The sequence below is a fragment of the Accipiter gentilis genome, chromosome 19 (genome assembly GCF_929443795.1).
Source record: "Accipiter gentilis chromosome 19, bAccGen1.1, whole genome shotgun sequence".
Taxonomy (NCBI): Eukaryota; Metazoa; Chordata; class Aves; order Accipitriformes; family Accipitridae; genus Astur; species Astur gentilis.
Window position 1 is genome coordinate 9,025,439 of NC_064898.1, and position 27,202 is coordinate 9,052,640.

Sequence of the window (27,202 nt, forward strand, 5' to 3'; positions counted from 1 at the left end):
ATATTAACAGTAAATGGTATTAAGAAAAATCCTACTAAGGCATGTATGCATTATCTGAATTTCCCTCCCCGCCCCAATGTTTTAGAGCAGCAGGAAGAGCCAAGGATAGCTAGTACTGTTGGAAACAAGCCCATTTTAATAAACCAGGACACTTGTATCACTTAATGCCGGTGTGGTCCCTAAGAGAAGACATAAACAGAGCTTTTGTCAGAAGTTCTATCTGTTAGGTCTCCTCCAATCAGTTCATATTTAGATACTCTCACTCCAGGCTACCTGTCGCAAGTATGAACATAAGCATTTCGAATAAATACTATTTAAAATACGAAAGTGCATGTTTCTACATTTGAGTCAATTCAATAATATTTAAAGTAACACACTCTTGATAACTTACCAACAACTGAACACAGCATAAGTTTATCTTCAGTCATTTCTTCAAATCTCTCCTTGGCTTCTCTGTTCCACTCATTTGCCCCTCTATAAGGCTCAATGCAAGCCAGCCTGCACCTGATTGCCTAAAGAATAACTCAAATTACGTATCTACCATTACATATCAACACCATCTCATTACAGCCAAATCACAGCCTCTGCTTTGCACTCATGCAGGACAGCAAGACAGCATGACCTTGGCTTCTGGTTCCACATTACCATTATTTGAACTGATTTAAGATGATTCCCACCCACCCTGCTGGCAGCTGAGGAGGAAAGTCAAATTCAGATACATTCTTGCTGAAATAGAAAGAGCTGACTTCTCCTTGCTTCCTTTTATGGTTAGGCATAAACTTGGTGCAGAGATCAGGAAAGATTACTGCAGAGAGGTGATAAAGAAAGCCTCCATCCTGGTTTGCTTATGATGTAATTACTCAGACTCAAAGCATCTAAGATTAACATGACTATACCACTGTAGAAGTCTGAAGGACCACAGTAACTGTGTCACAAAAATTCCTGACAGATTTTTGAAAGGTATTAATCAGAAGACATAAAAAAAGAGACACACAGGAAATCAGACAAGATGAAGTACGATGATTAAAAGAATTTTTGTTTAGCATCTTTATTGCAAACTTTGGTGGCTATACTATGCCTCAATTTTAAATTAACTGTAATGTTATTGTTTCCTCCTTGTTTACTGCACCAAAAGGAAGAAGAGTAACACAAGTGACTGAAAAGGGAGAGAAAGGAAATAAAGACAATAGAAATAAGAATGTTTTGTGCAGATATTCTTAGGATACAGGCAGTCAGGAATATGAAAATAAGGCTGACTGACAGGTTAATAATTAGAAGAAAGGGCTGTGGATGACAAAACCAACGCTACATTAAGTACTGCTTATTCCAGTCTTGGCCAATATTTCTGCACTACCCAAGTCCTCTAAAATGCCTGTGAACTGTATTAACTGGCTGAAAAAAGCCCAACTTCTCTTGTAACAGCCTAATTCAAATCTCTTAACCAACTTACATTTGAGGCAATGCAATATATGATCATGTGTGAAGACTTTGCAATGCTTTCATGCAACAGGATAAAGCTGCACATGCAACCTCATTTCTGATACTCTTACCTTCTGAATGCTCTATTTTGCAATCTTGCATTCATTCATGTTTCAAAGAGTTTTAAATCCTTAACTTTTTTTGTAAATACAAAAGATTTGAAACCATAGCAACACATATGCAGACTCAAGTCTGCTGATCTTTCTATTACTTGCATTAAAACTAATAGCAAGAGGAACTTGTTACTTCTTACGCAAACTTCAACTGTAAACACCTTGCGAGAGTGTTTCACCATAACCTATACACGGCATAAGAATGCTGAAATTTGAGAATAACTGATGGGTTCAGCTTTTTTTTTAGACCATTCTCTAGTGGTCATATACCCATCTGTATTGGTAACTCTTTAGCCACTTCTCCGTTATGTTCAAAATGAGCAGGCATAGTAGTATGTGCTCAAGAGCTGACAAATTAACAGGTTTTTCTGAGGATTTGTATTTGGTCAATAACAAGCAATCAGTTGGAATGATGGGATAACACACATCAAAAATCCCAACACCCTTATTCATTAGCCGCTCTGATCTAAAGCATTAAGACATTGCGACTGCAAGAACATTTTACCATTTTCAGAATGTTTCCTCTCCCTTGCTGTCAAAAAAAGGCTCAATTGTTTTGGCTGAAACCTTCCCCTGAAACATCTGCTCAAAATATAAACAATTAAATCCTACTTTCAGTAGAAGATGCTGGACAACCTTAGTTACAACACTCACTACTTCTGGTGTGTACAATTGGTTAAAAAACCCCCTGTCAATATATGAAGTTTTAAAATTCAGCGTTAATTATGGTTGGAAAATAAAAGAATGTAAAAATTAATTTGGCTTACTATGGAGTAAAAGAAGGTACCTGAATTAAACACACACAATGTATATACACCTCCTCACAAGGTAACATTAGATTTCATTTAAAACTAAATTATATTAAAAAAATCTAAGAGTTTTCAATGTGCACTCAAAACATATTTAATAAGTCACATCATAAACCCATGTGAAAAGGAACTTGCTTAACATTTTTTTACTTCAGAATGTTAACAACCCTCTCCCCTTCCAACCATTTAGATTCTATTAATTTTGACCATTTAATCCAGGCAAGCACTAATTTACCTTTTCTGGAAAGCTCAGAAGCTCCTTTTTTACTCTGCATATGTCTTTAAGAGTTAAGTTAGCAACATTGCCAAAGTCAACATATTTTACTGTAACTTCTTGACAGCTTGGCAGCCCTTCAAGAAAAACAACCCAAGTTATTAAAACAAAAAACGAGCACCTGATACAGGTTAAAGCACCAGAATTTCAGAGCAAAATACACACTTATACCATATAATCGTAAAATACCACATTTTCAAATGTTCTATAACCCAATTCAAAACCCATATTCTTTAAGAGCCAGCTCTTTCAGGTTCCTGAAATGACAGAGTAAGTATTTTGGTCCCCTTCCATCTAATCACTTTATGAGACACTGGCACGTTAAATACGTGCCAAGTAGACATGTAAGCATAGAGGCATGCCACGCTGCCCATGCAGGCAACATAGGGGTGAGTACAAGTACACCCCCCACCCCCTTTGGAATTACTATGGAGAATTATTAACCCACACTAGTTACACGCAGAGGTTGGCTATAACAGACAACTCTGTAGTTCAAACTGTACTAGTAAGTGAAACATTATTTTAAATAATTATATAATTATACTGCCTCTATTTAAAAAATAAAATGTATTAAACACTCCATTAATAGCAAAAGAATGTAACATGAATTAGTAGTACTGACTTTAGAACCTACTTGTTAGTATAAGGATGCCTAGTAAAAATAATGACTGTTTGTTACCAATCATAGCCAGTGTGTGACTGAGCTGGTACCACATCTGATTTTGCAACCTAGCATTAGAGTGAAAGAACCAATACTTCACCTATAATCTGTGCTCTGTACCAATTCCCATCCTCCTGTTTTGCAATACAGGCTTGGCCTTCAACTGGGCAGATGATTTCCAAGTTTTTCCCATACTCATGTTTATATACCTCCTGAATTTTCTTGGTAAGAGCTAAAGAATCCAGGCTATCTTTCTAAAGTAAGAAAAACAAAACATACATACACACCAGATGTGGGTTTTTTTCTTCTTTAAAAAGGTATTTTTTCTCTTTTAAGGGACATTTTTTCTAGTGTACTTTCTAGTTTTCCACCTGAAATTATACAGTGGTTATGAATAGATAAAGTGAATTGAAGAGCCTAACAACTGTTAAATATTGCCATGTTCAACCTCCACTCTAAACAGTAAAGCACTACACACCCACATAGGAATTAATCATGTAACAAAACTGACAAAAAAAAGTTAACTTTCTGGAACTGTAAGAATTCCTGGAAATAATCTAGGATTAATCTAGGATTGTAGGAATTAATCTCATCTATTAATTCTAGTAATCCTAAAACTGGTAACAAGTGACAGAAGTTAATAGAAATTGTACCTTATTTAATGTGGACTACAGGTAGCTCAACATTAAAATGTTTGTTCCGAGTTTTATTCAAATAGACCTTATTTCTAAACTTACCAACTGGAGATAGAAATCACTCGGACTATTAACATGACAGACAACGACAGAGACTTCTTCTCTTTCTTGTGGAATCGTAGGTGGACTATACTGCAAGATGGTGTTATTTTCTAACTGACTGGGAAGCTGTGATCTAAACCTAAGGTAAACAAAATGAAATTTTGAATACATTCTGTCAAAATTAACTGAGAAGGAACCCTTTTATATTCAAATGTCAAGTTTCTCATAAAAACTGCAAAATAGTCTTATAAAAATAACTTGATTCATGTTTGTATGAATAGCTTGAACTTTCCTTCTTGCATTTGGTGCAGCCAGTTTTCTCTAATGCTTCTCCCCTCACAAAGTAATATATGAAGAATGATATACAGCAGCTGGCTCCTAAAAAGATTTTGTTATTTGGGATGCAGTAGCATACATTTAAATTGTCAAAAAAAAGTAAAAGGCTAGAACCCACTACATAGATAAAACCATTTTCTTTAGATTTCCTTAGCCTCACTTATGAGAAAAAGCAATTACCTGAGGAATAGATGCAGCAAAAAAATTACCTCCCACTGTTCTCACCACCATAACTAGTTATGCTCAAATACAAACAAAAACCTTTCTCTGTGTGCAGCAAGATGAACTGTAATTTCTTACAGATTTGCATGCTGTACCCCTGCACCCAAACACCAAAATGCTCATCTTGTTCTCTATCTCCTGTCTCTTCCACTGGTCCCTCCAAAGCAGCTCTCCTCTGTCCTAATGCCAAAATCAAGCTCCCCCTTAATACCCTATCATTGTTTCTCTTATTCACTGTGCTATATGCACCATGTCACGCGGCTGGTTCAGATGTGCTGACTTGCCTGTCGCTGCCTACCAGCCAAATCAAACAGATACAAGGCTTGATTTCTGTATGTTTTTCTGTACATGGTAAGCCACTAAGTGCTTCTCCTTTCACCCTCCTGTTATTCAAACTTGTACAGAAATTTAAATTTTGTCATTTTCTAAAATGAAGTTCATTATCTAAATAAAGGCCTGACTAGTGCTGAGTATGCCACACTACTTTTGGTGAAAAGCTCAAGGTGGAAAAAGGAAATTAACAGATATTGCTGAATATTAATACATCACACATTAATATATCAAACACTGCAAAAACAACTTGCTTTGTAAACTTCACTTTATAAGTATTATGACATTACCATTTATGGCATAAGAGCATAAACTAAAGAAAAACACATACCTTGCCAAGTCTAAAAAAACTAATGTATCCTTGAGAGACACTGGCATGTTATTGCTTATTTTATTAAAAGGATGTTTTTTCAAATCCACAATGAGAACACCATCCTCTTCTCTAAATATGGTCATTAAAACAACTTTATTATTTACCATTCCTAAAAATTTTGTCTTCGCTTCCTCTCCCCAACCTTCACTCTGTGTTAGGAAGAAAGAAGAAGTTACTGAAGATGTCAGATAATGGTAAAACAAAAAAATAAAAATAGTAATTAAATATAAAATAAAATAAAAGCAAGGAACGGACCACAGATGCATCTGAACAGATGAAATAGTGAACACAATGTTAGACTGTCTAGTCCATAGCCATGACAGCACTGAACAGTATTCTTCTATGATGGATTTAGAAGTGTTTTTAACTGTATAAAACTGAGTCAGATCAAAGGACTGCAGTTTCCACCATGTTTCTTTTAAAGATGCAAGATTTCATCCCCTCTGATTGTTCTGATAAACTAGAATTGTCATACACTGTTTAATCTCATGACTTAAATTTCTGCTCTCCCAATTAATTTGAAAGTTTGTTCTTATCATGTCTTCATAAAAATATACAAATATAGTTTGATCAATTTACACATTCCTCCTCTCCACATCATCCTTCTTGACATTTTACCTACCTTGAAAAAGCCCGTCTGAATTTATTTCTCTTAGATCAAGTTAACGCGTTTCTCATTTGATACTGCAAATCTGTGCTTTTTAGGTGTGAAAAAAATGAAAGCACACATAAGGAAGGCATTTTACCCACACCTGTGAAAATTGTTCCAGATTGTTCCTATTTACAGTTATTTCAGACAACATCAGACTGGTAAAAAAAACCCAAACTAACCAGCAGTTATACTGTCAGAAATGCATAGCTGCACTGGACATAGTTCATTCCCATGTGAAAGTGGCAAAAATAAAGAGCCTAATAAATAAGGGAATATTGAAGAAAATAATGCTGCAATATATGCCCTCTTTCTAAGGAAATAAAGGCTGATAGTACTTTATTTGTTGTTATACTGAAAGATAATAAATAACACTTTTCAATATGTGGCAAAAAAAATTAAGGAACCAAGCCAATCCCTGAAAAGATTCTCTTAAAAATTCTGAAGCCATTTCTTCTCTGAATGATTTTTCAAAGTTACTACTTGCATAAAGTTATCAGACAGCCATGAAATAAGAGTATCAGTTCTGTAATTTGTTTTTAAATTTGACAAAAGAACATGCTTAGAGTAATAGTAGTGAGATTTAAGCCTGAAATATGTATCTGCAAACCCAGAGGCTTTTTAAGACAGACTGCTATAAGCTTGTTTCCTTTCAAATGAAAGCAATGCAACCCATCTTTTTACAAGAGATAATTTAACTTTTTTTAAAAAAAATAAAATATACCCTGTACTCCTCTCAAGTTTCCTTCTGTTTATACTGGAATAAGATCATTGTAAATTATGTACTGAAGTTCTTTTATATAAATCTTAGGAAGAAAAAAAAAAAAGTACTGAAATAGTACAAACAGCTTCTACTTACTGCATTTTTGGGAACAATATCTTTCAATGAACACTGTACTGCTAAAGGAGGAACAGCTGCGAGTTCTGCCTCGATGTGCTCATCAGGCTTCCTTACAAACAAACAAATGTCGTCTGTTTCAACAGTTTGCACAGTAGCAAGTTCAGGCCTTTCAGCAGGAACATATCTATTGTCAACGGGAATAAAAATAGTACTAGCTCAAAATCAAAGCAAAAAAACCCCCAACACCAAAGAAACCCCCAAATCCAAACCCCAGACTTAAAAGTAATGGTGATTATTGCAATAATTGCCATAATGTCACATCACTGAAACAAAACTAGAAGGTCTCAATGAAATAAATTTTTTTTTTTTTAAACATTGAGGACTCCCGTGTTCTCTTTTGCAATGCAAGTCTAAGTGAAACATTTTAACGTATGAAGGCTTGTACACTTGTGTACTTACATACACTGCCACTTTTCTTGTTGGAAATATGTACATACAGAATATTAGTGTCATTTGGATATCTGGTTATCTGTTTGTGTGAAGCTAACAGAGGACTTGTTTCTTAGTAGAGATCCTCTTGAGTAAGAACAGCCAAGGACAACAACTGTAGACAAAAATCTCTCTCTGTAAACATACCCTGAGAAAATTAGAACTACAGAGCTCCCAAAATCAATCAGGAATACTTCCAGCAGTGCAATATCACAAACTTTGTATCTTACTGGACCACGAGGCTTCCTCTCATTTTTACTTTTTAGTGGAATTAGTTCAGTGATAGTTCCACGGCACCACATCCCAGTTTCTTTATTCTTAATAAAAGTTCTAGCACCTATACAGAAGCAAATTAAAAAAAAAAAAGAAAGACTAAAATTCAGTATTTGTAGATATTTCACACTGGATGTGTTATTACAGTTCTGCATTATGTTCCACTGTTGCCTATCTTCCACACAGGTAGTAAAAGTGCTACTGCTAAAATAAAGACACAAAGACATTAAAAACCTTGTCTCGATAGCCACCAGAAGTTTTCTCCCCACATTCATTTACACAATGTCTGTAAGGCTAGGAGGTATCTGGCTTGTATTAACAAGTAATTTCTGGCAAACTTTCTATACCTCTTAGTAAAGTGGCAAAACAACACTGAAGTTGAGGGCTATTACATATTTTTTATCAGTTTTCTAGACACCTTCTAGAAGTGAGTAACATTGTCAACACGTGGGGTAGAAAATAATTTTAATGATTTAGCAATGTATTATTGTCTTTCATTTTTACTTCTAGAATGGTTTTTATCCAGTTAGTGAACTTTAAAAAAATCATCTATCCACTTGAAGGGCATGTTGCTTGCATGATTTATTGAAGTAATGGAAGAACTAGGCTCGTCATTAAAATCAGTATACTGAAAAAACTGTCAGTTAACAATTACCACTTCATGCTGGAAAACACTAAGTTTACAGCCAGGTGTTTCAACTGCTGGTTACTCTAAGCACTCAATTTGTTGAAGTTGTGAAGAACTGCAGTCTTTTTTACTTTTATCATTTTTGTTTAGATGCTTTAATAAAAATCTACTTTACTGAACAATGTGTATGTACAATGTTTCCCCAAAAGCATTAACTGTAGGTCCCAGAACATATAAGGATAGGTTACTATGTAAAGGGGGGTGGGTGAAAGAATATTATATTAAGGAATACATACTGCAAGAGTATTTTAAGCTAATGTAGACCTTTAGAAATTAATAATTTACCTAGTTCCAAAACATCTGAAGGGAAGAGATATGAACTCTTTTTACAACAAAACTTTTTCAATTTCTTCTCCAAAACCCCTGCTTCTTTCTTCTGTGAGTATCTCCGAACATAGAAGTGGCAAGGATTTATAACATGGCTTACAAACACTAGCTCTGTTGAACCTGAGTAAGACATAAAACAGATTATTAAACACTCTCCAAGTGACTCCAACAGATATTATTAGACATGTGACTGTGTTTATGTTGCGCTAATCATAACATTACTTCAAATAGCTTTTAATCTGACAAGTCTACTCACACTTGTTTCAAACTAGCTACCATGTTTGCTTTCTGATTAAATCCACTCCTTTGAACTACCTCCCTTATGCTACCCTGCAAAACAAAAGGCTGTCTTGCTGCTTACAAATTGGTAGCCTGAATTTAAGTACGTAATTCAGAGTTTGTGTTCCCTCTATTTAAGAAGAGAAATAGGAAGCTTCTAGAAAGCAAATTAGAGAGATTAAGAATCCTACTTTTAAGAACAGTTATGCTAAGCACTTTTGTATAGTTATTCAGTGATAATACATAAAGATCAAGCAATGACCTGAAGCTAGGCAACAGATGACCCTATATAAGACAGTACTTCTGACTAAGCATCCAAATCCTTTGTACTGCAGGTACCTCCCTTGATTTGGGATCCAAAATGCAGGTTTCTCTTTCCGAAGCTACTCACTGAAGGCGGTGAATGGGTCAGAAGGTTTTAGAAGCCCAGCAACTCAACTCCTACACAAGTATTTTACACCACAAAACGTCCTGCAGGAGTAGATAGCATGATCCAGATCCAATGCCTCCTGCATGACTGACCAGGGGAGAGCAAACAGACAGATTTGCAGCATCCCAGAGCACTGCCATCTCTGTGCCCATCTCTGAACTACAACTGATGGTGGGCAAAAGATGATACAAAGAATCTGGCATTTGAAACATTCTGAGCATGTACACAGGACTGTGCTTAGAAGTTTAGGAAATGCAGTGTCCAGAACAGATGCAAGATTACTCTTGGGCATTTCCAGTGGAAAAGATGGTATCCGAGTAAAAAGTCTGAATGACTCGAAGGATTTCACCTATAGGTACACTAACTCTTCTGGATTACCCCTGGTCACCATCTCCAATGATGTGATGAGTCAGCTAGCCTGTCTTAAGTAGAGCAGGAAAAGCACATATGTAACAGCTGCTTCACTACATCAGTGGAGGCTGATACCTCCAGCCAAAAACAGTAACAGGAGCTGGGCCAGTTCTAGATCACTAAAGCCAGATGGTTCCAGAAGAGGTGTCTTTAAACGGTTTGATTATGTTCCTTAAACTAAATGCAGACAAAAAATCCCAACAAACCACAGATGCCTGAAAAGGATTTGAAAAATTTATCAATTATTATTCATCTGATAACTAACCCTACTAGCAAGAGAGAATGAAAACCTTATTATATCAAACTTCAAATTCTGCTTCCCATAATCCAAAAAGATCTACTGTTGCACAAAATACTTATTTTAGCATATTACTGATAAAATCAATCACATCAGGTAACTGTGATCATTTCACCTCTTGAGATGTTGTTCTTCTAGCGTATATGTGAGAGATACTCAAACTTACATGTCTGGTAAGGCTCAAACATCACACAACTGTTAATAGCTGTGAAGTGTTTCTCTTCTCTCCATGCAAATTCTTGGATATCTAATAAAGGGTGAGCACACACTACACTAACTTCAGTATGAGCATTAGAAGAATTTCTCTACTAACTACTTATTTCCACAGAATTTGTTATGAACTTAAACTGCTCAAAACCCCTAAAGCTTTGTCAAGTCTCATTAAGAGCAGCCAGTGAATTCAGTAGTTATTGGACAGGAAATTGTCAGAGGAAAGCGCATTTATATGACTCTGAAGTTAAAAAAAACCCAACCAGACAACAAAAATGCAATTTCCTTAATCGTTTTTCTTTTCTAATACTATTTTGTGTCCTAGATTAAGGCACATCTTTTTGCAGCAGTGCTTCTTCCTCTGTCAACTTCTTAGGTTAGTTTCTTTCTTTCCCAATACTGTGACTTCTACTCTTCATTACCATCTACACTCAACAATGAACAAAGCTCAAAGCACTGCACAAACTGTGCCTACAGAATTTCTGAGGTAACTTATTTCCTCAAACTACTCTGTTTTGTACATTTATCTGTTCACTCACAATTTAGAAAACCAAACATAGATGGAGGGAGAACAAGACAACAGTTCAAAATTCAGTATATAAACTACTAATAGGTCTCACTGTTCACAGCAAGCACTGCAATCATTATGTCAAGTATCTGCCAGGTGTTGAGAAACACTGCCAACACTGAGTTTCTGAAAGCTGCTTGGGACTTCCTGTATTGCATCTTCCAACTACATGGTTTTATGGTAAATCTAAAAGACGGTATAGTCTTTACATTAGCGAGAAGAGCAGGCCAGGGAGTGTTTTTGCAGAGCAAAACTGCTGGTACTAAGAATGACATCCGCACTGTAAGCATCTCTCAAACTAGTTTTAACTGGAGGGAAATCAATTCATGTGCCCCAAGTCTGCTCTTATATGTGAGCAAATACATGCTAACTAGGGACGGTCAGGAGATCTGTTTCCTAGTACCTTCCTGCCCGAACTCGAAGGCTAACGTATGTGTCCAACTCTCCAACAAATTCCGGTGTCTGCTCTCACTGCTGAGAGGATGGGTTCCTTCTAGTGAACTAAACCATTTACCAGACAGGAAAGACACTAACCAGCTTTGTGTTGAAGAGGTGTTTCCTTCTTGAAGAGTTTCTTCCTCTGTTCATCAGCATGATAGTCTGTGGGAAACTCTGTTTGTTTATTGTTTTGGGAGAAAAGTTTAGTGAATTAGGTTACTTAAGTATTTATATGTATGTAGTAAAGCAGCAAACACAGTAAAGAGAAATTACGTGTATTGTAAGAATACTGCAAAGGCAAAAACTCCCATATCTGATATGACTGTAACAGAGGCACACACAGTGAATATGTGCACATGGCCAGCTCACATGCTAATTCCAAGATTATAAAACTATCATTAAAATTCTTAAGATTCAAGACATGCAAAATTCACGTAACACTGCAGTTTGAAGGAATTTTGTTCTGACAAGAGTTTTGTGAAGTCCACGGGGATTCTGTAATATGCTGTTTTAGACAGTTGTGCCCAAGCTCTGAAATTTACTTCACCTTGATCACAGCTATATGCTACCACAATTACTCTCGCATACCACCCCTACCCTCTCCCTCATCCTCCCCACACATTACTAATCATAGGGAATTTCTAGATATGTTGTGGACACAGAATACTGAAGTTAAGCATCTTAATTATACTGGGGGATGCATCTCTCTATTCCCCTCTATTATCTAACTGGAATTTCCATGTTCCAACTTGTTCCTAACACCTTCAGCCCTACCCCTGAGTACCTCCTGGCACTGGCTTGGTAGGTTCTGCTGGACTCACTCCAGCATGACAGTGACTTTCAGTACTGCAGGGTCCAAAGCTAGACACAGTACTCCAGACTCAGCCTCACATGAGCCTACTAGAGGGGAAGGATCGCTTCCTGGACCTGTTAGCTACACTCTTAATACTACTACAGCCCAGGGAAAACCTGACAAGCTGAGGAATCTAATAGTTACTGCCAGTTAACATAGGACAATACCCTGGCAGAAGATTCGGGAAGCCAAGGGACCTGCCAGAAAAGCACTCTCCAGGAGCCAATGTCAGAAACTCTGAGGGGGACCGTAGTAACTAAGAGTTAAAGAAAATCATCCAGGCAGACACAGGAACTTATGACTCCTCTTTATAATAAGTTTTCACTAAGCTAAGCTGAAGGAGGACAAAAAAGAAACAATGCTAGCTCAAAGGAATATAAAACGAAATACGAATTCTTTAATGATCTCTGTATGAGCTAGGTATAGCTATAAACACCCAATATAATACAGAACATAAATAATATCATACTTGACAACAGAACACTGAAAGCATCAGGTATTAAGAAACTTACTTTCCAGGTCATCTTCAAATATTTCTTCTATTATGACATCAGGGCTGGATGGAGATTTGGGTAGCGCAGGAATACTCTGATGACTTATCATAGGAAGCGTTTCTTGTACTTGAGTATTTTTCACTCCTTTGTGAACACCTAGTTTATTTTCAAGAGCCTTTGTTTTTCTTTCTCTTCCAAGTATTGGAAAAATATTCTCTACAGATGATTGAGTATAGCAGCCTGTTTTTTCTTCTTTGTCATCAAGGATAAGACTATGTTGTACATAATCTTCACTACATTTGGGAAAACATTTATTTGGAGACAAATTAATACAATCCAGTCTGTTTTCAGAAAAGGACACAAGTCAAAGCAAAGGTTTTATTAAGAACATATCACTGTGTTAAGAAAACACCTCATAAGAGCTTACTGAAATAAACTGTGTTATGTTTTTGAGTACCAAGACAACAAAAACAGTAACATGACTTCTGAAGTCTAAGAAAGATTGGCATAGAAATGGCACATATTCTCGGGCCCAGCTCAGTACAAGAGCTACCTCTGCTTACAAGATCAGAGACCCCAAGTACAAATACAAACTATTTGAAAAAAATGTTAATAATGTGATGGATAGTTCACCTTAAAAGCAAAAGGCATGTCAGATGCTTTTGTACTAACAGTTACTCTTCACTGTAATCTGGAGGATTTAAAAATATTACAGTATGCAGTAAGCCTTTTTTAACATAACCAGTGCTAACTAGGATGGCCATAACAGCAACTCTATTCTATTTTCTCAAGTTCTTGTCAAAGACTGCAAGGAAAAATAAATAAAGAGGACTAATAAAATAAAAGCAATTGTAATTTTTAAAACAAGTTTTTTTCTGGTTCAAGTTCATTTCAAGTAATTTCTTTTGGTATTTGATGCAATCAGTATTTAGACTGTGAAGTAGAAATACTACAAATTTCAGTATTTGCTGTTGATTTTAGATTTATTTACACTTATATGAAGTAATTTTCATATGCTGAAATGATAAACATCTCTATAACGTGTACTATGAACATGTAAACATGGTGCTTAGGGACACAGTTTAGTGGTGGACGTGGCAGTATTATGTTTACGATTGGACTCTATGATCTTAAAGGTCTTTTCCAACCTAAATGATTCTATGATTGTACCATTAAATGCCAGCCAAAGCTGAAAAGCACACAGCATAAAAAAATCTTTGATAACTTGAGTGATACACTGAAATACAGTTGGGCGAAACACAAGTAAAACTGAAATGTCACAACTGAAACACTAACCAGATTAATTGGAATACTGATCGAAATACCAGCATCTGAAGTTTTGCTTTGTTTCCTTATACTCTTAGAAACCCCTAAGCATATACAGATTTTATTTTTTTAATTTAATCTCCAATAAATACTTAACCATTAGAAGAACAGGTAAGTTACTGTACCTCTTTATTAAAAAAATACTTACGGCCCTGCTGTTCCCCATTCAATCTTGCCCAAATTTTTTAACAAAGATGTAATCTCATCAGTGTTCAGGAAAAACCTCGAGAGAAGAGAGGAAATATTACAGAAGGTAACACAAATACCTAAATCACTCTTGCCAGTCTTGAGATATATATTTCAGCACAATATTCATAGAGGGGCAAAATAAGAGATTAATTACCTACTCCAGTTTCATTCTTCCACTCCCATTAACAACAGATTTGGTTTCTCGTATCTTCACATTCATACTTAAAAACTCTCTTGCCTTTTGCTTTCTCTCTCATGCAGAGTACTCCAACATTCACTTAATGAGTTTTCACACCCACACCCAGTTTAGTTCAATAAATTATTCTGCACAGAGAGAAAGAATTTTCCAACAGTCCTGAAGAACAAAACCATAACTGAAGTCCAAAATGTATGTTCTTTTTGTTTATTGCTACACTAATAAACAGCTGTTTCCTTTACTGATGAAAGCTAGAAAATCTTTTAAGTACTTTTACAGTTAGACTAACGGAACTGTAAATACAACTTCATTCAACCAAATCCTTCGCTTTGCTGTCCAGTTATAATGAACAATTTGTGAAAACTCAAGTATAAGCAGTCCATCTTTTCTTCTCCCCACCCCTTCAGGAATGTATCTACTCTTCGTTGTACAGTATTTTATATCTACAGAATGTGCCTCAACTCCTATGCACCACCTAGTTGTGATTTTTTCACCTTTGGAGTGGTGCCAGCACGTGAGGCCTTTATACTCATCCTTCATCAGATTTTTTTCCCCTCTTTTGTTCTAGTTCTTGAAAGGTCTTCCAATGCAAACAAATTTGATTTTGTCATGTTTTAGCTTTCTTCTAGGTTGGGAGGTTGCCATTGTGCATCTAACTAGGCTTCTCTGAAATTCTCATTCACTGCTGACATTATCTTCAAATTAGGCCCTACCCACCAAGTAACCGAGTTTACTAAAAGATGATTTTAAATATTGCTCTATGCATATTCTCATGACTCAACTAACATACGACAGGAGGAGTCATAATTTTTGTCAATCTTTGGAACAGGCTGCCCAGGGAAGTGGTTGAGTCACCATTCCTGGAGGCATTTGTCTGAGACAGTTGGGGCTGTTTATCCTGGAGAAGAGAAGGCTCCAGGGAGACCTTATTGCAGCCTTTCGATACTTAAAAGGGGGCTTATAAGAAAGGTGGGGACAGACTTTTTAACAGGGCCTGTAACAATAGTGGTAATGGTTTTAAACTAAAAGAGGGTAGATTCAGACTAGATACAAGATATTTTTTTACAATGAGGGTGGTGAAACATTAGAATAGGTTGCCCAGAGATGTGGTAGATGCCCTATACCTGGAAACAGTCAAGGCCAGGTTGGACAGGGCTCTGAGCAACCTCATCTAGTTGAAGATGTCCCTGCTCATTGCAGGGGTTGAACTAGATGACCTTTAGAGGACCCTTGCAACCCAAACCACTCTATGATTCTGTGATTTAAAAGACACAAAGACACAGTGCTTAGGGACATGGTGTAGTGGTGGACTTGGTAGCATTAGGTTAGCAGTTGGACTCAACAATCTTAAGGGTATTTTCCAACCTAAATAATTTTATGATAATTTTTCACACTTTGCATGCAAGTAATCAACTTTGAGCTTCTCTCCTCTGTGCAAGTCAGAATCTGATGGCACACAACCACTCTATCCCTCAGACTAGTTCCATGTCTTGAAATATAACGGGATCCCCAATATGTTCCAACCTAACACCATCTTTGTTTTGTCCCTCCTTCATAATTCCTGAATGTGGCCTTTATACACTAGGATAACAGTACTCCAACCAGCCTTATGACCAAGCTGCACAGGGTCAGATGTACCACAGCCACGATACATTTTCTTGCTCATTTCTGGCACAGAAATTGTATTTGTCAATTTCAAGGAGGGCAACATGGTAATTTGGATTTCCCACGAAATTCCTCTTATTCGACTTCAGTGCCCCAAAAAACATTTAAGCCTTTCCTGAAGGTAAGAAACAGATTATTTTTTTAAAAAATAAGCTATTATTTCACCAATTTATTTTTACTTACAAGAGAAGGAAAGGAAGCTTAAAAAGTGGCAGAAGCCTGTCAAGAATTTTCTAAATACATATATATTTGTTTACATAGCAGCAAATTGTATGTGCTTTCTCCCTGATCCTCAGATGAAGGCTACCATGCAGTTAGTGATGAGTTTGTATATATCTGAACTAGCAGTTTTTCAGTAAAATGTAAATGAAGCAGCTCGATTTCTGCTGTTTAACTGTTAAATGAACAGATTTTGTAATTAAGATAACCAGTGCACCCATTTACCTCCCAATATACCTCCCACTCCAGTCATTTACCTTGGAGATATTTTTTCCTTCAAACTATTCACTCTTGAGAGCTCAGCCTCAACTGGCAACTTTAAATTATAAATAACCTGAAATTAAGAAGTACAGTCTTAGCTTCTATTATACAAAAAGCAGATCATACAGGCACCTATTATCTACAGCATGACAAAGCCAGAGTATGACATCTTTAATTTTACAGAAAAAAAACCTGAGAGCTTACTCATTAACGGCCAATAGCCAATTCTCAATTATGCCTTCTTACATTGGTAAGACCTAATGGTTGGGGATTTTTTTAATGTTAGCATGTAAACAGAAGCAGGAGCCAGATTTTCCTTTTGTATGAACAGCTACTAGAAGGTGACTTCTAAGTAAGAAGGTAGGCCTATGGGAAGACAGCGGTGGATGCCAGCTCCCGAAAGTCATAATGGTCAAGGTGGAGGCAAGTGACAGAAAAAAGGAGGGATCAGACTTATTTTTCTGGGTCAGATGAGACAGACTAAGTTTCTTCACACAGAAAGTGACAACTGGATGCAGGGAACACGACAGTCTAAAAATCACACTACTTCAAAGAATGATGAGACCAGTTATTAATTATTTTTCTCAATACAAGAACTACAAAGGCTCCAAATGAAATTACTGGGTAGCGCATTTAGAAAGAACAGAGCGCGCTATTTTACGTACAACTCATTTTAAATATTAAAACGTGGAACTCACTGCCACTGTGTATGAATACACACATATAAGGTACATATGTACACACACAGCCACAAGCATTATGAAGACATTCAAGGAAGTGTTACATGAGCTTACGACAGAATAAGGTAATGTTTAGTCAGTGTAACAACCCTGCTGTATCCTACCAATTATAAAATCCTTAACCTTCAAATTCCTCTACTCACTAAATGCCCAGGTTCTTAGATTCTTCCTCCAAGCATCTTTTCCTCTCTGTTGTCAGACAGGAGATTTCACAGGATGGATCTGATACAGCCAACAGATAGCGCGGGTTTCTAGGAACAGCAGATATGATGGGGAGGAAGAATGGAAGTAAAGGCCTGGGACCAAGAGGATCAGGGGAGCATGGCTATTAATTCTGGAGTAGTTCAGTGAGAAGGTTGGGAGAGCTCTGGAATGGGAATGGGATAGGCTGGAGAGGCTTCTGAAGTGCTGAAAACACTGCCTTTTCACTGGTCTGTGAAAACTGTGTCGCAGTTTTCCTGTCCTTCCCCTCCATTTGCTGTTTCAGATAGCAAGCTCTTCAAGGCAAGAATCATCTTTTTTTGTTTCACATCAGTTGCCAGACCCTAATTTGTGACCAAGACCAAATATAAACTCTGTGTGTGCATGTGTAGAGGTGGGTTAAGAATACATTACTGAAAAAATCTCAATATTAAAGTCAGCAAACGGAAAGACAGATCACAGAAATTTTCAATCCAAATTTGAATATATTAATTAAAAATTACTTCACAGTGCAAGAATTTAACTACCTGAGCGAGATCACAATAGGTTCTTACAGAAGGTGTAATCTTTAATTCCTTTGCAATCCTAATGGCACCAATCAAGCACTCTTTCTTCTCTTCAATGACTTCCTTAGCTTTTGCAATACCAGCACTGTAGCTGTTGATGGTCTTCACTAATTCTGCACACAATTTCCTTTTCCTGTATTAAAAACATTACTTTTCAGAATTTAATAAGCACTCAGCCATACAGATTCCAATTTTAACTATAACACACAACTGCCAGTTATACCTCAATATAAAGTGGATACATCTCACACAGAAATGTTATTTTCCTCAAACAGTGAAAAGTATGGAAAGCCCACTTAATGATCGGAGGAACCACAAAAGTTAAGAGTTCACACTGAAAAGCCACTTTGTTTGGAGAAACATTTTTTTATTGAATGTTTAAAGCACTCTTCCATTCAAGCCTCCTGGTATTTCCATACACATCCAACTGAAAACTAAACAGTTGGATTTTATAATTCAGTCTATGAAGATATCAGATCCCCCTCTCAGGGGCTCTTCTGGAATCCTAAGCTTTCACACACACCCCTAAACCTGAAGATATAAGTATTTTTGTAAATAAAGTGTCCTTGGGCTTCTATCAGCTTGAAAATCTGCAGAAAGTCAAGAAGTTATTCTTGCTGTTAAACTGATCATCCACTAATGGCAGTATCCAAAAACCCTCAAAACTGAGATATTTCAGAAAACGAACATAATTAAGACTAAGTATTTTCTTTTTTTAAAGAGCAGAGGCTGCATAAGCTACTGTTTTCCAACCATGCAAACCAGCTCCAAAATGCCACTATGAAAGGGCAAAAATATTGCACAAAAATTAGAGACAGGTATTATGAAATACTGCTACAAGGAAGACTGAAATTTTATTTCCAATTCTTTTATCTGAATTAGAAACAACTTCTTGATAAAAATAACTCACGCCCACCATCCTACAAACCAGATTACTACCTTGAGAGGAGAGAAGCAATAAGTTCATCAAACGTTCTATCTGCAGTTTCTCCAACTTTGTCTCCTTCCTGCTTCACTTTCAATTCCAAGTATTCCAGCATCTATTTCATTCAGTATTGAATAAACATGCATTTATTATTTCATTATTCTCACTTTTTTTTTTCTAATTCAGAACAGAACAGAAGCAACGAACAGTAAGACAGTGATCAAATACACCAGCAGGATTGGCGCTTAAAACAATTATAGCTCATTAATCCCTTTGATTTCTCTAACTTTAATCAGCTCACGCTACCTGGATCCTCACACCAACTGAAGTCTTTAGGTCTATTGAGGCAAGAAACACACAGATCTTGGGCACACTGCCTCACCTTCCTTACTTGACATTCTAATACAGCACCGTACAAAGGTAATTAGCATGCTAAGACTTCTACTGTTTTTTTTAAACTCATGGTGAGCATAAAGAAAAAATATAAAGATTCTTCCTCTGGCTAAGTATTGGTTTTGTTGCTATAGTTACATTTAATGAAGAGACTATGGAAAAAAAATCTCAGTAATGCAACACTGCTTTGGCAATTCTCAGTCTTTGTTGAAAAGCTGTTGGAAGACCACAGTGGCATGCATGATTTATTATATTAGAGCTGCTGTAATGGTAGGTTTTTACAAGATGCTATTAGTATATGAATTAGGTATTTAATTTGACTTTGCTTAACTGACAGAGTGGCCACTGCAAAAAAACAAGTTAGAAAGGGAATGGAAAGCAGGTTCTAAGGATAATTCATGCCACACTTATTAGAACGGATTTGCTTTAAGTTTTTTGATCATTAAACACTCCTATGCCTGGGTATCTTAGAATACACATAAAATGTAAATAAATGGCACAGACAGAACTGCAAGCTTTTCTCCAGCGCATTTAATAAGAGTTACAGTTTAAATAATTATCATTGATGAAGTTCGTAGGTTACTCAGTAAAACCTATTAACAGCATTATCTAGTATTTTAGGATTCTTCCTGTATTTTATACTGTGCATAAAAATGCATTACTTGATTTGTATGTTTTGCATCTTGTCTGTTAAGATCATTACTTCTGTTGCCTGTACCATTTCTTTTCCAGCTTTAAATCCAGAAAGAGGCACGTGAAAACTAGAAAGTTAGCATAGTTGCTAAAGCAAAAAGAAATGCTTAATTTTACCCAGATCCAAGGAAACACAAGCTTAGTACTTAAAGACTGGCTTATATATGGTTCTGCTAAATATATGGATTGACCTATTAACTTTAAATTATGCATAGGGTTATGTACTCCTTTCCTGTAGTCTGTAAACTCCAGACTATAGCCTGGAGTTTGAACAGCTGTGTGTTCACAGCAGTAGCACAAACAGTTGAAGGATAAAAAAGAGATGTCAAAACCAAGGCAGTAAAAGCATGTTTAAATAGCTTGTTAATGGGCAACTACTCATAACAAAAAGCTTCAATCAACGATAGGTTTTAATATTTCATGATTTATTTAACTTATTTTCACCTACCTCATCTGCATTATGTAAGTGGCTGAGATTACAAATAGCTACACACAAAGCTTCATCAATATCGTCCATAGTTTTGCTGTCCTGGGGAAAGATTTGCCAATGAATATAAGGTTGCTTGCATGACTAGAAGACACGATGAGCTATATTCATTTGCTGTGTTGACAAAGAAGCACTTGATGTGGGTGATTGATGATCTGTGTAAGGCTCTGAGCAGCTCTATAGCTACAAACAGAGCCAAAATACTTAGCTCACCTGAATTACATGAGAATGTTTACATTGTAGTATTTCTGAAACATGGATTCTAAATTTTTTTTGTTTGTTAAATACATGCAATTTATTTGCACACACCATACACAAAAAACAAATGAAAAGATAGTACATGAGGGAAAAGCAAAATAAAGTTACATAGAGAGCAAAGAAAACATGCAAGATTGAAGAATGGGAATACTACAGCCTAGAAAAAAGTAAAATATTTAGGAATATAATTTGGGGAAAACTAACAAAAATAAAAAAATGTAATAAGCTCTCTGTATTATGCTGATACAAGTAAAGACAATAAAATACTTGCATATGAATTGGCACAGAAGCAAATATACATACAGAAGTGTCTCGTTTTTGTCACTGGCACTACTAAATCTAGTGTTAAAAGTACTGGTTAGAGTGCTGATATTTTGCTAAAAGCAAAATGAGATCATCATCAGCTGGGAATGCCCCCAAAAGTCAGGGATGGTGCTGTGTAAGTCTGTCACTATTAGGCAACCAGTTCACTGTTCCAAAAGGCAACTTAAGTAACATGCAAACATCTCCAATTTCTAAACGGTTCCTCACTAGTGTTAACACAAACTATAGAAAAATTAAAGCTTATTCTGCCTCTGACCACACACTGGTCTGCAAGTGCTGCTCACAATCTGAGAGAAATTACACACACATCATTATGGAGTTTATTAAAGATATTGTCACCTTCATCTCTAGAACAACCTTCCAATTAATGTATCTGAATATCTCCGACTAATTATGTCTCCATCCTAGGAGCAGAAAAAGTGAAAAAACCCCTCCTCCTATTATGACTTTAACTGTTTTAGGAATTCTTCCTATGACAACTATTCCTACTCTATTTTAAGCAGCTGCAAGGAGACATTAATAGGTAAAAATGTCATGGAATTACACTGCTCCCTCTCTACTTTGTGGTTCTCATTGTGACCAATGACTCAGTAATAAAAATCCTTCCAGAACTCAAAGGGCATGGGTATACTCATTCAGTGATGTAAGAAATGATACTGCCAAAGATCTAGTAATCGCCAACCACAAAATAAAGGAGTCTCAAAAAGACTTAAGAAACAAAAGTAACTAGCAGTTAGGCTAGGATCTCAATAAATGTGGGTTTTCACATAAGCTCATTCTCAACAACTTTCTCCAAAAAAAAAGAAAATGTTATGTCAACAGAAGAGCTGACTACCATCAAAATATTACTTATGACCTCAAACTCAAGATACTTCAAAAGATAACCTCAGGCTATTTCCTTTATTACTTTGTAAACAGTAATACATTGACATTTGAAGTAACATGGCGCATCTTTACGACTTTATATTTTCAAACTTTAACAGGCACTATAACAAAACTACCTAAGAAGCCAAGACAGACATCTGCAAGTTATGATTCTTTCAAGGTAACTTTACAGGACAATCTCCATAGAAGAAAATGGGACTGGCACAGGATGTATCATTCATTTCCATTTTATTCTGTCATTTTAAAATATCCACAACATTAGTTCACCCAGCCTAAAACTTCACAAACCTCATTCAGAAAGACCAAGTTAGAAAACGTAATAGAATGTTTCAAGAGAGGTCCATTTGTCCAACAACCTTGTTGCCCTGAATGACTACTTTAAGGATGTGTTCCATGAGCCTTGCAGCTGTCTTGAATTTAAAAAGAAATAAAAAAGCCCCAAACCTAAATCTTGTGAAGCCTTGGGTGTCTTTTCAGAAAAGCAAAATTCAAAGTAGACTGTTTCACAGCCATCTGAATACACTAGCCCTCCTCAGCTATGATCTGGTTGGGTTTGAGCTGCATTCATTTTGTCAAGTTATTTTATTAACACTGTAGCTGCACATCAATTCTAGGATAAGATAGAATAATAACATGTAACTATTAAGGCTGAAGGTTTCTGTGTTTTAAGAAGTGCAGTATTAATTATGCATATACAAAAGTATATGTATATATATGAGAATGTATATGTAAATATGTGAGAATATAAGGAAATTCAACATTAACACACCATATCTGCTGATGGAGCTAAAGCTGGTTTATCCCTCAGCCCACCATTTGAATAAACTGGGTGCTGGACATTTTTCTCTTCAGTATTGTGACTGAAGGGCCTGCAAAACAAAGCTTTAAGGAAAAAACCTGCACATTTAAATAAAATATCAAACTTCCCACAAATACTTTAGACACAATTTGAGTATTTCAAAATCTGTCATTAAATACATACACACACCTTCTGAAATAGAATTCACGCTGTGATATACTACAGATACCTCATTTTTCAAAAATTTTCCTTTCTACTAGCATCATCTTATAACTAATCTTTAGTAACTATTTTTCATCTGACAATTTTGGCAAGGCTTAAGAGAACCTTAGTAGGTGATAGTGATTTTTATCCTCAGTGAGAGTAAAATGCATGACTACTACTAACATGCCAGGATTTATTTTTCATTTGTTGCCCAAATATTTTTTTTTAGATATCCCATCAGATATTGATTAGGCTGTTAAAATCTTTAGAATACGTGACAAATACCATCCACTGACAACTTCCTAGGAAGGCACTTAGATTCATGCTCTTATAAGGCTGCATGGTTACCTATATCTACTCTTCTGCAAAACACATGTGGAGGTAAACAGCTGTCAAGACCCTCACAAAACCAGTCTGCATAAACCAGCCTAACTACAGGAAGGAAGCCCTATGTTGCTCTTCCTGTGCTCAGCTGGTTGTTTCTTACGGACTGTGAGAGGACTTGGAGAACACTGCTGCAGAGACCAACAGCCATACATGAAATCGTGAGTTTCTATTTTACTTTGGTCAAGATCAGCGATGCACATTATGTGCATCAATCTCAGAAGATAAATTTCCTATACCTCTCTTACAGAACAGATCAGTATAGAACAGATCCATAAGAATTATCTGGGCCTGTTTGCATTTGTATCAACACGAATCTCTGCAGCAATGGCAGTGGGGGGAAAGACACCCGCATTAAGACTTCCTTGAAGTTCACATAGGCTGGACAAATAAACAAGTGAATGTAATTTAGATATGACAATACCACCAAACATTGCTGGCATCTAATCTTTATGGCTGTGACTGGTTATCTAAGCAGAAGGTGCAATGGGAGCAACAGGGCAGTGGGAGGAAGGAGGCGCTTCAATGATACAGTCCTTCCTACCACAGCCTGGCATTTCAGCAGTTCTCTACTCTCCCTCTGAACCCCTACCAGGAAGCTACCACAGTACTTAAAACATTCAGTTCCAAACATTTTCAAACCAAACCAAACTGTTTTTTTGTTGCCTTTCAATGAAATGTTGTTTGTACTCAAGTGTCAAGCAAGTTGTGTTCCCACAGTACTAGACACCCATACAGAGAACACAAGTTAAGTTTAAAGAACACATTAACAAAACAAACAAACAAAACCAAACAAACAAATCAGCCCAAGAAAAATGAGCTCGGTCAAGTCCCCTCCCACTCTGGCGTCTAAACACATAAAAACTCCAGTTGAATTAATAAAAGTTTACCTTGCTAGCCTTTGTGAGTTGCCACAGCACAACCCAAGTTTAAAATCAGTTTTGGTCTAAATTCATAGGGGAAAAATAAAGCAAGTTCAAATACAGGGTTAAATCCAAGTCCCAGCAAAAAATGTTCTATAAGCCTGTTTTCACCTTCAGTACCCCCCCCCCCCCCATTTCAATGAGACCAAGCTTCAAAGCAAGTGCTGTTGAATTTTGCTGCAAGAGGTGTAAGAACACAGCTTCCAAGCCGAAGCTCTGTAGCCATCAGTGTATCCTTGTGGCAAATGGTTAAGTGTTCTTAGTAAAAAGAACAATGATTCCTTGTTTGCTCTTAGTATTTTTCCCACTACTATGTGAAACTTCTAACAAACTGCATTACTGAACCTGATGACAACTTTTTCAATAAAGTTTAATAGAAGGGCTTAATTCCAAAGATTTGACTTATTTGTATTTTGCAATAAAGGCTAAATCTGAACTTCACAACAGAAAAAAACAGAATGGCCACACCCTATCTTTTGCATAAATTAAAAATAAAAAAAAGCAATAGTTGTCCAAAATGTAGATGTGTGAAACAAATGGTATTAGCATGTCATTAACACAGAAAAGATTCACAAACAGACCAATTTTTAAGAAATGCAGAAACAGAAATATATTCATAACTTATGCAATACCATGCAAAGTGAAGTTGCTTTCTAAAAAAAAGATCTTTTAAGTCCTTTTATTTGGTAGCTGACAGGGAGATTCCCCCCCCACACCCCCAAAAAAAATATGCACATATGCACCAGTTGCTCCCTTACACATTATGGGCAGTTGAGGGTGGAATGAAGCTGGCAATGTGGGGAACTAATGAGGTAAAAATAAACCTTCTCTAAAAGCAGACTTTGGACATCACATGTGCGCTACATAGGCACGATGCATCATGAGAAATGCTAGCAAAGACTTGCTGGGGAGCAGGTGGTTATAAAGTGCAGGCCCTTACCTCAGAGAGGACCTAAGCTTGCTTTAATCACTTTCAATGAAAATTCAAAAGATCCTGTAATATTACTATTCAGGCCACCAGAGTGACTACAGAACAAAAAAAGTTTTAGATCAACTTACTTCTGTAGAAGAGAAACCAAAAAAATCAGTGTCTTCATCCTTCACATCATCATGCAATGCTGTAAGAGCAAGCATAGGAAACACTTGACACTGAAACTGTAGGGCATCTTAATCAATGAGAGGAACAGAAATACATGATCACGGGAGCAGTCTTCTAGATAGTATTCATCAAGTCAACAGGAATTTAGACACTGATTTTTGTAATGACAGAATTTGAAAGCTAGAAATCCAGATAAATACAGATGGAAGTTACCTGGGAATTAGAAAAACTTATTGCATTTAATGATTAGGGTATTACATGCATGCTTAGCTTATTACATTGCTGCTATATTCAGGACACGATAAACACATGTAAGGTAAGGCAAAAAGATGCAAAAGAAACATGCATTCAAAATGTTTGCCTATATTACAGGAAAAAAATTGTTTCATATAGCATCCATAAATACTATGTACTAAACACAATTTTGCAACTCTTGGAAAAAAGATACTCAAGCAGAAAATCCCAGAAAAATTAGGTTTCTTTTGAAACAAACTTTTCAGTAGCTTTGTCAACAATAACAGCAGGAGGGGAAGAGAAAGGTATTGATTGTTCTTGCAAAGTACTGGAAATGTAGTAAATAAACAATGCATTAATCAAATCTGGCAGCCCATCTATTGTCTTTAACAGACCACATAAAATATAAATTAACAGTGAATGCTACACCACAAAATTGCTAGAAATAAAAGTCAAGATCCAAAAGCCTTACCTTTCATACTCAGAGCTTTTGATACCTGACACAAATCACTGTTTCTCTGATTTGGTTCTGCAAAATCCTCTTTTAGTATCTCAAGACATTGCCTTCAGAAGTAAAAGTAAAGGTTTAAGGTCCTTAGAGATATCAACCAAATACAAATTCTGACTTCCAGCTCTCTTAAAACTAGGCTTACCACTTTTTACCAAATGACATTATGTAGAAGAAGGTGCAGGTAATACAACAAACACCACACACAAAAATTTTGTTATCCTCTTTTAACTGTAGGAAAAGCAATTTACGTCTATGATACTGAATTTGTCATCCACAAAGGTGGTACTAGAGCTTTTAGGTATGCAGAACCAGCATTTAAGTTAACTAGAACCAACATTAATAAACTGTTATATAATCAGTTTTCATCATATTCATTCTATAGTTATTTAACTAAGAATACATTGAATAGACAAACGGTGATTTATTTACTTATACAATATACATGCAGACCAATACAAGATATTGGTAGCCTAATAACTCCATATTTGACAACATCCCAAGAAGCATTTAAAATTTCTTTTTCCCCTGAACCTAGTCGAAATGCTAAAACTTTCCACAAACTGTGTATGACACACATACATAACACATAAAAATGGACTCACTTGCAACACTGTAGAACACAAACATTATTTTCTACATGTCCTCAATACTATTACCTGATAATTATATTGTCAGAACTTAAAATAAAGCCACTAGAGTAATCTGAACATTCACATACCTTAGAGCTTTCATTTTTCTTCTCTTAAGCTCTTCATTACTGTCATCCACCAAGGAGAACTCTTTGTTTCTACTCATGATGGTGTCTGACTTTAAAAAAAAAAAAAAAAAGTGACATTCTCTACAACATACACATGTCATTGCTTGAGCAAACACTACAGAGTGTGAATCACTTGGCAAAGTAAAATGAAAAAGATACACACATTATTAACAAAAACTATACACCTATTTTTTCCTTGGAAAGCAAATCTGCCTGTTTTCTACTATCCAGCTACTCCACTAGATACACTACTTCACCCCTAACCTTACCACTACCAGACACAGCAGGAGACATCACTGCTGGTCGTCAAACCTCCTTCCTGATCATATACCCTCAATACAATTATTCCTCTTTCCTGCAGTATCTCAATACTGTAGTTAC

General features: G+C 36.3%; 1 protein-coding gene across 1 annotated transcript in view; it reads right to left on the minus strand.

Annotated features, from left to right (window-relative positions):
• RNF17 (ring finger protein 17) overlaps positions 1 to 26,859 on the minus strand; it is a 51,157-nt gene extending 24,298 nt beyond the window's left edge. Inside the window, exons 1-20 of the mRNA XM_049822773.1 lie at positions 26,783 to 26,859; positions 26,026 to 26,117; positions 25,280 to 25,338; positions 24,188 to 24,243; positions 22,680 to 22,779; positions 20,405 to 20,485; positions 18,885 to 18,985; positions 17,907 to 18,078; positions 16,435 to 16,511; positions 14,057 to 14,131; positions 12,830 to 12,875; positions 12,601 to 12,646; positions 8,560 to 8,721; positions 7,461 to 7,650; positions 6,843 to 7,008; positions 5,293 to 5,483; positions 4,074 to 4,212; positions 3,437 to 3,590; positions 2,637 to 2,752; positions 392 to 512 (exon numbers count right to left, since the gene is read on the minus strand). Of these exons, the coding sequence (XP_049678730.1) occupies positions 392 to 512; positions 2,637 to 2,752; positions 3,437 to 3,590; positions 4,074 to 4,212; positions 5,293 to 5,483; positions 6,843 to 7,008; positions 7,461 to 7,650; positions 8,560 to 8,721; positions 12,601 to 12,646; positions 12,830 to 12,875; positions 14,057 to 14,131; positions 16,435 to 16,511; positions 17,907 to 18,078; positions 18,885 to 18,985; positions 20,405 to 20,485; positions 22,680 to 22,779; positions 24,188 to 24,243; positions 25,280 to 25,338; positions 26,026 to 26,117; positions 26,783 to 26,859 (2,221 nt within the window). The remainder of the gene's footprint in view (positions 1 to 391; positions 513 to 2,636; positions 2,753 to 3,436; positions 3,591 to 4,073; positions 4,213 to 5,292; positions 5,484 to 6,842; positions 7,009 to 7,460; positions 7,651 to 8,559; positions 8,722 to 12,600; positions 12,647 to 12,829; positions 12,876 to 14,056; positions 14,132 to 16,434; positions 16,512 to 17,906; positions 18,079 to 18,884; positions 18,986 to 20,404; positions 20,486 to 22,679; positions 22,780 to 24,187; positions 24,244 to 25,279; positions 25,339 to 26,025; positions 26,118 to 26,782) is intronic.
• Between the last annotated feature and the right edge of the window lie 343 nt (positions 26,860 to 27,202).